The 12,000-nt window shown below is 51.5% G+C and overlaps 1 protein-coding gene across 2 annotated transcripts; it reads right to left on the reverse strand.

The window, feature by feature from the left end:
* Positions 1 to 1,993: 1,993 nt before the first annotated feature.
* Positions 1,994 to 10,163, reverse strand: KLHL35 (kelch like family member 35). 2 transcript variants are annotated; one of them, XM_090267777.1, is made up of 6 exons: positions 9,262 to 10,163; positions 7,864 to 8,048; positions 6,070 to 6,188; positions 5,284 to 5,472; positions 3,375 to 3,563; positions 1,994 to 2,440 (listed from the first exon to the last, which is right to left on the reverse strand). In XM_090267777.1, exons 1-6 carry the CDS (start codon positions 10,131 to 10,133, stop codon positions 2,252 to 2,254), a joined length of 1,743 nt encoding a protein of 580 aa, XP_090123903.1. In that variant the 5' UTR covers positions 10,134 to 10,163; the 3' UTR covers positions 1,994 to 2,251. The 2 variants fall into 2 exon arrangements, with proteins under 2 accessions (XP_090123903.1, XP_090123904.1); XM_090267778.1 differs by lacking the exon at positions 5,284 to 5,472.
* Positions 10,164 to 12,000: the final 1,837 nt, after the last annotated feature.

Consider the following 12,000-nt stretch of genomic DNA (forward strand, 5'->3'; position numbering starts at 1 on the left):
TGAACCCTGTCTCTCGTCATTCAGGGAGGCCCCTAAGAGCAGGAACACTAACCTACCAAAGTGGGATTTTATGGTGGAAATGATGCTCCTACTTCTAAACAGCTCCTGTGCTTCTTGCAACACCCATTTTCTCAGATTGACAGCGCCTGGGTGAGGCTGCAGAAAGAGCTGGCTTTGGAGATGGCTGGACCCAGGCTGGAATCTTGGCTCTGCCACCGCTTACTAGCTCAGTGACCTTCGTAAGCAAGTCACATCACAACTCTGAGCCCCTTTGTTTCCTCATTTGTAAAGGTGGTGGTGGGTAGGCAACAGTACCAACTCAGGTATTAGGAGGTAGAAAACCGGGAAACTGATTTAATGTATTCAGCGGGAGGCCTTGTTCCGGGCACTGTGGGACACATGAAGCTGACACCTTTCCTGCCCTCAGAGGGCATCCTTTGGGTGTGTCCAGAGATGAGACATAAAGGCCTGGCCGTATGTCAGGTGATAGGAAAGGGGCAGATAAGGAACCGACACAAGGGGAGGGTGGTAAACTGGAGGTGCAGAGGGGTGTCAGGTCTGCCCAGGCAGACAGCAGGAAGGCATCAGCATTTGCATGAACGAGCACTGGGGGCGCGAATGGTCATCATGGGGCAGGTAGTGCAGTCTGCTTGGCACACAGGAAGTGCCCAGCTCAGGTGGGGGAGAGCTTGCCCTGGGTTTGCAAATAATACAGCGCCTTCTTTGCTTTGTCCTGGGTGTTATCACTGGGGTGGGGGCAGGCAGGCGTTGAGGAACTGGGCCTCCACTCTATTGCCCTCCCCCCTCTGCCATTATCAGCTCTGTCCAGATGGTCACAGGCTCCCTTTTCTGGGATAATCAAGAGGGTAGGGGCTCAGCTGGGACCTGGGCCTTTGTGCTGGGCTGTGAAGGGACGGTCCCAGCTGGAAAGATCTCCCAGACAGGGCCCGGTACTGGAGGGTAGATGATAGCTCTTCAAAAGGCAATCTGAGTGCAAATGAGGGGAGCCCCAGATGAGGCCTGGCCAGCTCCTCCATCCTCTGGGCCTCAGAAACACAGGCACAGAACCTGCACCGCTGGGCCTCTGCCCCACAGAATTTCTGTGGCATCTTTCATTCGCTCTCTCCTCTAAGGTCACCCCTCCCTATCCAGCAGCTGATGCTGTCTCCAGAGCCCCAGGCCAGCCCAGGTGCTTATAATCACATCAGGGTTTGTGCCCACTGTTCATGCTGCACATCTTGCTGGTCCAGAGCCAGGCTGGCTGGGTTCTCAGAGGCCTGTGGCTCTGGCACCCACCACCCAGCTGCAAGCCTCAGATCCCAAGGCTGTTCGGGTTTCTGTTTTGTTTCAGCTTCTTCCATGAGCTGGGGAGCCCCACCTTGGCTCTGGCTTCTAGCATTGAGCCTGGATTGGAATCCTGTTTTTAAGGTCTTACCACAGAGCCTGACCCCCAGAACTCAAACTTTTGTCTTCCTTGGGGTTTCACAATTCTGTTGTCTCTGGTCCTTGTACATGTTTGCTTACTTAAAAGCCTATGCCTCTGTCTTTTTAGTTGTCTGGATTTTAATTTTGTCTATCACCGCTAGGTGTTTGAATTTGAGAGGGTTGTTTAGAAAGAGAGAACCATTCTGACCAGAAGCACCTCACTGAATCTGAAGCTTCATGAAATCTTAATTGTAGACTGTTAAGTATGTGACCTCAGGCGATTCTCCTTTTTAAGGTAGTTACTTCTTTGTAAAATACAGATATTAATAATTAGCTCGATAAAAGTTGAAAGTGTTGATAATCTCAAATTGAAGGATAGTGAATACCTCTGGGAGGACTGGGAAGCAAATGGGTTTGGGAATAGACACCAGAGCCTACAAAGGCATTTGTCACATTCTATTTCTTAAGCTAGGTGGTCAGAACACAAATGTTTTATTATTCTTAAACTGTACAAATATATAAATATATTTTTATGCATGAAATATTTCATTTTAAAAATTATGTCCACACTACTATTGTGAAGGTAAATGAGGTAACATATGAAGGTGCTTTGTACAGTCAAAGCAAGGAGCAGCTTGCTTCTCCAGGCAAAGCAAGCTTCAGCTAGAACACAGACCCAACCTTTGAATCAGGTTTTATTTCTACAAGAAAGGGGGGCAACAAGTTAAGGGGCTATATACATGCACGTTCCATGAGGAAAGCAGAGCAGTGAGCCTGAGTTCTTCCTTCTCTCTCTGCCTCCTGGCTCAGGTTGTCCAAGTCTGAGTCACCTGCCCAGGCTCTGGACAATAGTGACGCAGCCATGGGAGCTGGTGCAGCGCTGCAGGGACGGCTGGGCCTCCAACTGCCCACTGCTGGGGTCAAAGGTGAAGACCCTGTTGGTGCTTTCCCCACGATCATCCCGCCCACCAAGAATGTGGACCTTCCCATCACACACAGTCACGCCACAGTTCTCCTGCGGGGACAGAGAGAAAGACAGTCAGCTATGGGGCCCAGCCTGGGCCCACTCTGTCCCTAGTTGGCTAGGCCAGACAACAAAACCTTGACCCACAGAATGTGAGCAAGCAGTCTGGATGGTAGGGAGACAGGAAACTGGATGAAAGGCAGGAAGCTTTGGCTTGACCCTTACCAAATGAATACCCTCCCTAAGTCACTTAACCTCTCTGGGCCTCAGTTTCATTAACTGCAAAGTGAAAAAGACACTAGTACCTTCTTCATAAGGTTCCCTTAACAGTTAACGGGGTTAACCAAGTAAAGCATTTTATGTAGTGTCTGGAATACAGTAAGCATCCCAATAACAATAATAATAATTACCATCACCACCATTTTAGGATCTCAGACTCAGAGAAGCCAGAACCTCAGGCCCTTAGCATCACTGAAGGTCATAACTGGCAGGGACTACCAATGCAACCACACCCCTAATGGTCTCTGGAGTTTCAGGAGAGGTGACAGAAGGTGGGAAAGGCAAGGAATACAGGGTCAGAGCATCCAGGGCCTGGGCCTCCCTTCTCTGATATCACTGGGGCAGGGGAACTTGGCAAGCTCCTTCTACATGCTACATCCCCCACCCCCCACCCCCAGAGGCTACCTGCTGTGACTTTCAGGACAGGAGAGAGTGCAAGGTCATTTAGACTAAGTCCGCCATCCAAGGCTCTGCCTTAACAAGGGTGTAACTGGTGGCCTTGGATAGGGGACTCAGTCTCTCTAAGGTCAGTGTCCTCGTTTGCAAAATGTAAGGCTGGTAATCATTGTGAGGATGAAGCTAGAGGACTTGCGCCTAACAGGGAGTCAGACACAAGAGAATCTCTAAGATCCAGATCCTCAGAAGCGAGTCTTCCCTCTGCTGAACAGAAGCATTGCCAGGGCCATGCCTAGGAGCCTCCACTTACCACGGGGCCAGGGAGGGCAGCTGCCTCCCCCCAGACATCTGTACCAGGGTTGTAGGTGAAGATTTTGCTCATGAGGCCCCCCACCACATAGATGGTGTCCTCAAGGGAGATGGCCTCAAGACATCGCTGTGAGAAGGGCGCTGGCAACCGTAGGCTCCACCGGTCCTCCTTGGGGTCAAAGCACTGCACCTGGAGGGCAGGAGGTTGGCGGTGGTGAAGCCTCACCCCCAGCTGCCCTGCTGCCCATGCACTCCCACTCTCCTCTGCCAGGTGGACTCATTCAACGCAGTATTTGCCTCTGTCTGCCAGGCCTGAGATAGTGTTTGGTAGGTAGAGAAAACCCACTGTCCCTGCCTTCAAGTGTAATTCCACCTGTGTCTCCTGTCCCTGGACTCCCTGTGTCGAAAGCATTCTCATCTTTCAAGGTCCAGGGAGAGGTCTCCACTCCAGGAGACGGAAGTATTGTCTGCATTTGTGCTTAGAGCAGGTCCCGTATGGAGATGTGTTCCTGGCTGCATACACTGTCAATCAATCCTTGTCCCTCTTCCTGGTGTTCTGAGGTCATGACAAGATTCCAACTGGGGGGTCTTGCAGCTCACATTGCTACAGCTGTCCACATGCCTCCCAGTCCTACAAGTGTTTAAGACACCTTTCACAATTCCTGAGGACCCATACCTGTACCTGCCTGCTCACCTTTACTCTGCTTCAATTATTTCTTTGGAGACCCCCAGAATGGCCTAAAACAAGTCAGTGCTGCATAGGTACTAAATGGGGCAGTTCAGCCAGCCCCAGGGAGGTGTGCTGGAGAAATGGGATCAGGGGATATGGAGGGGTGAGTGACCCTAGTTTGGAAAGATTCAAATCCCAGGACTACAGGCCTGTGAGGCCATCAGGGAAGGGGGGGAGCGCCATGACAAAGATTTTTATTCAAAAAAAGCCTAAATATTCACCAGAAAATTTAGTAGACTATAGTGCATCCACACAGTGGTCCATTACACCGCTGCTGAAATGATAGCTGTGAAGAGTTGCTAAACATGTGCAAAGTTTTCTACTTAAAGAATAAAAAGCAGAATACAGCCTTGTTTGTTAGCTCAGTTGGTTAGAGTGTCATCCTGATATGCCAAGGTTGTGCGTTCAACGCTCAGACAAAAATTGATGTCTCTCCCCCTCCACTCTCCCAAGTCAATAAATAAAAATAAAAATTTAATTTTTAAGAAGAAGAATGCAAAATTTTACTAACAGTTAAGAATGTAAAACTAAAACAAAGCAAAAGTCAATTCAGAGGAAGCCTGGAAGCAATGTACCAAAATATTAATAGTAGTTATCCTTAGGTGGAGGAATTTTGGATGATTTTTCTTTTTCTCCATGTTTCTAAATTTTCAATAATGAGTGTATTGGTTTTTAAAAACAATTTTATTTATTTATTTTTAGAGAGAGGGGAAGGGACCGAGAAAGAGAGGGAGAGAAACATCAATGTTCGAGAGATACATCGTTGCCTCTCACAAGCCCCCAACTGGGGACCTGGCCCGCAACCCAAGCACGTGCCTTGACTGGGAATTGACCTGTCAACCTTCCAGTTTGCAGGCCAGCACTCAGCCCACTGAGCCACACCAGCCAGGGCTGTATTACTTTTTTGAATAGCGGAAAAACATTTTAACCAATCCCACTTTTGCCCTCACTTAATTTTTAATCTATGAAACCATATGGTACCAGCCCAAACATTTGGGCCTAGCTGTGCTGCTGACCCACTGTGGGACCTTGGGGTTATCTCTGAACTCTTCCTTTCCTCAAACGTGGGGCTTACTCCTCAGGACTATCCATGGGATTAAGTGAGAAAATGGATGAGGACAGGAAAGTGCCAACTCAACGCCCACACACAGCAGGCCTCCAGTGCCCTCTCCACGCCCACCTTGTCTGTGCTGACGCCATCCTGCCCAGCACCGCCGATCACATAGAGCCGGCCAGCGGAGGCTGCCACTGCTGCTGAGCTCACAGCTTCCGGGAGCGGGGCTGCGGCCACCCAGGTGTTGGAGAAGGGGTCGTAGCGCTCCACGCTGTGCAGGCGCTGCAGGCCGTCGAAACCGCCCACAGCGAAGAGCTGTGTGTGAGGATGAGTCAGCAGGGCCAGCTTTGGCTGTGTGCCAGAAGCTGTCCTACCCCAACATGAGGGCTAGACCTATCCAGGGCAAATCTCAGTGCTGCCACTACCCAGTTACTGAACTTTCCTTAGCAGATTTCCTCATTCACTGGTGATAATGAGATGGGTCTCTGCGATGGGTACCGAATGTGGAATTGATTTGTAAAACACTGGACACCACGCTAATGCTTAATAAGAGCTAGTAATTAAGGGTTTGCCCTAAATGAGTGTAAAAAGCACTTTCATTTGCATATCTGAGTTGGGGGTGTAGCTTACAAAGATGACTGGCAGTATTTTGTGTGTGTTGGGGGGTGGTTTTGTCTTAAGGGGCAGAGTCAAGATTCAACCTAGGCTGTTTGGCCCCAGAGCCCACACCCTTGACCCCTAGGCTGTACTATTACAGTAATTACTATTAGCGTTAGCATTATGATGTGACCTTGGGCAAGTCCCTTTCTTTTTTGAAGCCTCAGATCCCTTCTTACAAAGAGAGGGTCTTAGAGGGCCCATCCATAGATCTGTACCTTAGGCCCTGAGGCAGCAGCTGCTGTATGTCCCTACCTGCCCTTGCAAGACCGCCATCTTGTGCCTCCACCTGCCCTTGCGCAGTGAGGCCACCTTGATCCAGGTGTGCAGGTGGGAGCTAAACATCCACACATCATGGCTGTTGATGTGGCCTCCTGGGGAGAGAGAAGCAGCTGTTGCCCCCAGATCCAAAGGAAAGGTTAAGAAGCAGGGAGGACTTCCTCCAGAGCCTGTAACCCAGAGAATGTGCTTTGAACAAGTGGTGGGAAGGCTTGAGTTAGGACAATGGGTATAGGGTCTTGAGGGGAGAGGCCTGAGAGATTCAGAGAGAAGGAACTAATCTTCACTGGGTACACTGTGGCAGAATGCCAGGCTCTGTGCCCAGGGAAGCAGCGGGGTAGGGAGGCACTTTAGAACTCTACTGATAGTAAGAGTGCAAAAGGTGCCCAAGACAAGCATCAGGAATGCACTGGGGCAGAGAAAGCAGAGGAGCCTGCACTGGGATGGGGAGGGATAGAAGGTGACCCGATAATTCTGTCTCACTTCTGCCCTCGCCTTCATGACTTCATGTCTGTTCTCATCCCTCCATGAGGTGTTGTGATTACTATATCTAGTTTATAGATAGAAAACTCAGATGAGGCATAAGACAGACCAGGAATGACCTGCTGAAGATCACATAGCCTTTCACTGCCAGCACACTGATCAGATTCAGGGCTTCTGGCCCCCAAGCCCAACACTTGTGCTAGTAATGGCAACAGCACACTCCATGGGGCCAGGCACTGGGGGTGCAGGCTGTGGACTCTCCCTCCCTCTGCCTGGTTGCCCTGGGGTTCCTGACCAGGGACTCACCTCTCAGGAGTAGCCACTCCAGGGACGATCCTGACTGCACCCCTCAGCCTGAGCCACATCTCTGTTCTTTTGCCCTTGCCTCTGTGTATTTCCAGTGGCACCTAGCAGAGGCCCCATATGTTGCTCAAAGGCCATCCAAGTGGCCTTGGATAACTTGTCCAGTGATAAAGTGTGGCCTGGATGGTCTCTGAGGCCTTCCTGTCTCATTCTGCTCCTTATCCTTCCCATGAACCCTTTACTCCTACAATACAACATCAAGTGCAGTCTGCCTAAGCCTAGAATCAAAGCTTCCCTGATCTGACTCCAGACTCTCTTTCCTGCCTCACCTCGAGAGGCTTCCCCACCTCTCCCAGATACACTCAACCTGCACTTCAGAGCCCCCAGTACCTGGGGTTCCTTTCTGCACATTCCTGCCTTCATGCCTTTGTGCTGTTGCCTCCAAGTCAGGCCAGATTCCCTGCGTGGGATTCCAGCTCATTTGGTGACTCTTGAGAGTCCCCATGAAATTCTGCCTTGTGATAAAGTGAAGTCCGCTTCCCCCTCTCCAGGGCACTGCAGGGAAGCAGGGACCGTTTTTATTCTCAGAATCGCTGGGAGGACACTGTCTTTTGGGATGAAAGCTCCTCCTAGCTTTGTCAATTTTGAGACAATGGGGAAATTCTTAACCTCTCAGAGCCTGTTTTCTCATCTGTGAAATGGGATTGTGGAGAGAATTAAGTAGTTAATGTAAGCTGCTTAACATAATGCCTGGCACATAGTAGACTAAAATGAAGTGATTAATACAATATAAGTTGAAGCAAACTTTGCTGAATAAAAAGTAGAGTCACACCAGTGATTGGCTCTGTAGGACTTCATACCATTTTGGCCAATAACTGTAGGTTATCAGAAAAAAATCCCACTCCCATCTCACGGTTGGAGGGAAAAACAAAGAGGCGGTGCTGGGAGGCAATGAGCCAATCCCGTGGGGCTCCCTGTTCTCACCTGAGACATAGATGTCATTGCGGAGGGTACAGGCAGCGAACTCTGAGCGCATGTAGCCAGGCAGGCTGGGCAGTGGGGTCCAGCGCTGGCTTCCTGGGTGGTAGGCATCGGCGAAGGGCAACTTCAGGAGTCCCTTGCGGTCACAACCACCAATGACCACGATCACTTCAGCTAGGTCCATGAATCTGGCAGAGGGGTAAGCCCAATATCCACGGATCTGCATCCAAGTTTTTGCCCTCTCTCACCCTCTCACTGGCCACACTGTAGGGTCCTACTGCCCTTCCATGCCCTTCTCTGCCCCTCCTAATCCCCGTGCTGGACTCCGTTACTTCCAACCTTCCCTCCGCCTATTGATGGGATGAAGGTCACTAATCCTGACCCCATTATACTGACCTCTAAGTTACAGAAAAAGATTATTTGCAAAGTCCTTAACCTTACCAAGAAAAATCACCTGGTTTAATAATTTTTTATGAGTTTATTTGAGCCAAACTGACAACATGGTTGGGAAGCATGATCTCAAATACTTCTCAACTGGTTTAATCTTTACAGCAGTTCTATCAGGCAGGGATTATTACTCCTTTTACAGAGGGGGAAACTGAGGCTAACAGACTTGGCTTGCCCAAGGTCATGCAAGCCAGTAAGCAAAAGAGCTGGAATTCAAGCCTAGATTTGTCTGACAGCTAACCCATTCTCTTCACCCTTTCTGACATCCACTCCTTAATTCTGCTGCCACCCTCCTATGACCGACCATCTTCTAAACTCATACTCAAATCATGAATTCCATTGAACCAGGCTACACACCCTTTCAGCAAAGCATTTTCCCCTCCAACTGACCCCTCGGGCTTCTGACCCCACCGGAATTCCCAACCCCTTTAGCCAATGGCTTCCTGCCTAATTTTTACGACAGATATTGAACATCTTTGTACCAGGCCCTGGGCTTAGTACTGGAGATACAGTGGTGCGACAGAAGACTCCCTTGTCTTCTATCCCTGGGAGGATGAGAGACTACACCCAAAGTCTCCCCGTATGTTGTTTCAGGCTCTGCCAAGAACATCATCCCATATAGTCTGAGCTACCAGAACGAATAGGGTGTTTTCAAATCACTCGAGTCCCAGTGGCCCAGCACAACACCTACACAAAGGGAGCAGTCAAAATTATGGATGGATGGGTAAGAGAAAAATGACATAAGGTGCGAGATCCCTGCATCTCCCTATTTGCTGTTAACTCCTCAAGGGCAGAACGCCCAACACCAATCCTCTGAAATGTTTGCTGAATGAATGACTGAATTTCATTCAAGAGGCATGACTGAAGGATGACAGAGGAATGAGTATGCGGTTAAGAAAGCGGAATAACGAAAGCCAGAGGCAAGGGCGCTTGGGGGCTTGGGGGTTGGCATACCTCCGTGGACGTGTACGCATCGCACTGGCCTCCCGACCCAGGATGAAGCAAGCGCGGGCCTCGAGCAGCAGTGGGCGGCACTCGCCGCACGCCTGCAGCAGCTCATCAGCCTCCACTTTCTCCAGGAAATAGTCGGGCGCCAGCAGGGGCAGGCGCACGTGCTCCAGCAGGCGCCGCAGCTGCCCGCGTCGGGCCGCGGCATCGTGACGCACCCAGCGCATGGCCGCTTCGAACACGGCCTCTTCGCGCGCCACGCCCAGCGCCGGGTCGGCCAACAGCGCGGCCACCTCCTCGGGCGCCAGCTCCAGGAAGTCGGCGTGGCGCACCACTTCGGTGAAGGCCTGGCGAAGCACGCGGCTGCAGCGCTCGGCCAGGGACGGGAGCGAGAAGGCGGCGGCCACGCGGCGCAGCGCCAGGCTGTTGGCGGCTCGCAGGCGGCCCTCGAGGAAGCGAGCGCAGGCCTCGCGCAGGCCCGCCACGCCCAGCCGTTGGGCCAGCGCCAGCACGGCGGCGGCCTCGTCCTCGGCACCCAGCCGCACGCCCGCGCCGTACACGTAATCGAGCACCACAGCGAGCGCCGATGCCGCCCCAGTCCGCCCCGCGCCCGGCGCCTGGGGCACCGCGGGCACCACGGCCAGACCACACTCCGGCCGCCAGGCTGCGAACAGGCTGCGGAAGTAGGCGCTGCCCGCGCTAAGAGCGGCTCGGTGGCATGGAAAGTCGCGGTCACCAGCGCGAAGCACCACGTCGGTGAGGGTGCCACTCCGACGGTAGGAGTTGAGCGTCTGCAGGACGCGCTGCGCGTGGCAGGACCCCGCGCACGGCGCCTCAGCGCTTGGCTCTGACTCCTCCAGCAAGGGACCCTCTAGCATCCTGCTGGGTAGAGAACACAAATAGCGTCGGAAAACCCACCTGGCAGGGCAGAGGTGCCTCATCACTGGCAGGCGTGAAGGGGAGTAGTGTTCTTCCGTTCATTCAACTACTCTTCCTTCCACTCAGGTTCCCAATGGCTGGTTGCAAGGACCTAATAGCCCCTGCCTACCTGAGGGGTTAGGCCCTGTCTTAGCTATAGCACCTTCTCCCTCACTTACCCACTCCAGCCATGCTACTCTTCAAATTCGCTAAGCTGTTCCCTATTAGTATTGAGACAGCTGGCACACTTTAAATTGGGGTAGTTTGAGGAGAGTCTAATAAAGAAATGGTTTCAAAAGTATAGACAGTGTTGACGGACTCCCACAAGGGACACAGCAGTGCCACCTTGCTGCCAACTGCAGGGAGTCTTGACTTCTCCCAAGGTCTGAAGGGGTTGGGCTGGGAGGCTACTGGAACCTGTACAAAATACCTGCATAGGGAAGGGCACCTGATAGGAGCTGTAGGCTTTGGTCAAGGAATTAAGGCTACCTCACAGAGACCCAGTGTGTGTGTGTGTTGGTGGGGGAGGGCATAAGTCTGCTTTCCTCTCCTCACACCATCCTGTCTCCTGCCTGTCTTCTCTAGGTGCTCCCCATTGACCAAACCCTGATTGCTTCATTGCATGCTGCCCCTCCCCCAACACAGGATCTGGCCCACAGCAGGTGCTCAATAACTGTTCAAGGTGTAGTGACTGCATTAAACAAGTATGTCTGGAGAGCCTTTTCTGTGCCAGGCAGTGAGTAAGGCAATCATGGCTCCTGCTCTCCAGGAACTCATAGCTTGGGGTGGGAGTTCTCTTAGAAGAGGCACTAAACTCAGTTGGAGGGGAGACTCAGGGAAGGTACCCCCGAGGAGGGGACCCTCAGACTGAGGCCAGGTGGAATTTGCCAGGGGAAGGGAGGAGATCAGAGTGAGGATGTCTCCAGCTGAGAAAACAGGCCGTGCAAAGGCCCAGGGGAAGGACAGGAGGTTAGAGGAAGGTGGCCCTCTCTGTTCTCAGAGGAGCACTGGGGAGAAGTAGAGATTAGCGCTAAGGACTGACCCTGCCTCTATCATCGACTCTGTGACCTGTGCAAATCACTCCCCTTCAGTTTCCTTATTAGAAACAGGATCGTGATGCCTGTTTCACAGGGTTGTTGTGACTTTGTGACTCTTAAATAGAATTACGAAAAGTGCTAGGTGCACAGTACAAACTCAACAAATGTTCTTTACATTGCCTTTACTTAAGAGGAAGGGTGTACACTTAGTTGCTTTTTTGTATACATTGTAATTTCATTTGATCCTCACAACCCTCAAAAGTTTTTTTAGAACCCTACTCTTTTTTTTTTTTTAAGTTTGTCCTGCAGGAACAAGGACTCAGAGGGAACCTGCCTTTCACAGGTTGCTGTGAGAATCGAAGGAGGGGTGTATGTGAAAGCATTCTGCAGACTGAAGGGCTGTACTGTACCAGTCATGTTTTGGCCATTATGAACATACATCTTCCACTCGCACACCTCCAGGGACAGGGAGCTCACTCCTTTATGTGGTAACTTACTCCAGGGGACCACAGCTCTGGCCTCTGCCTCTTGCCTCTCCCTTTGTTCTCCTGATCCCAGATACTCGCTTTTCCCTGGAGATCAGATGTGCCCATTGTCAGCCTGGCTTTGACTGCTTATGTCGGGGTCATACTGGGGGTGAGATCCCCTGCCTCAGAATCACAGTAAATGAGCTCTCTGGTAGGCAAGGTCCTGGGAAGCTAACTTTGCCCAAGTAGGGGGCCGGGGCCTTGCACCTGCCCCAGACTGCATGCCTAGCAGCTTGGCCACATTTGCTAGACTGGGGGCATGT

This window comes from Furipterus horrens, unplaced genomic scaffold, assembly GCF_987537825.1.
Source record: "Furipterus horrens unplaced genomic scaffold, mFurHor1.1.pri manual_scaffold_2, whole genome shotgun sequence".
Classification (NCBI taxonomy): Eukaryota; Metazoa; Chordata; class Mammalia; order Chiroptera; family Furipteridae; genus Furipterus; species Furipterus horrens.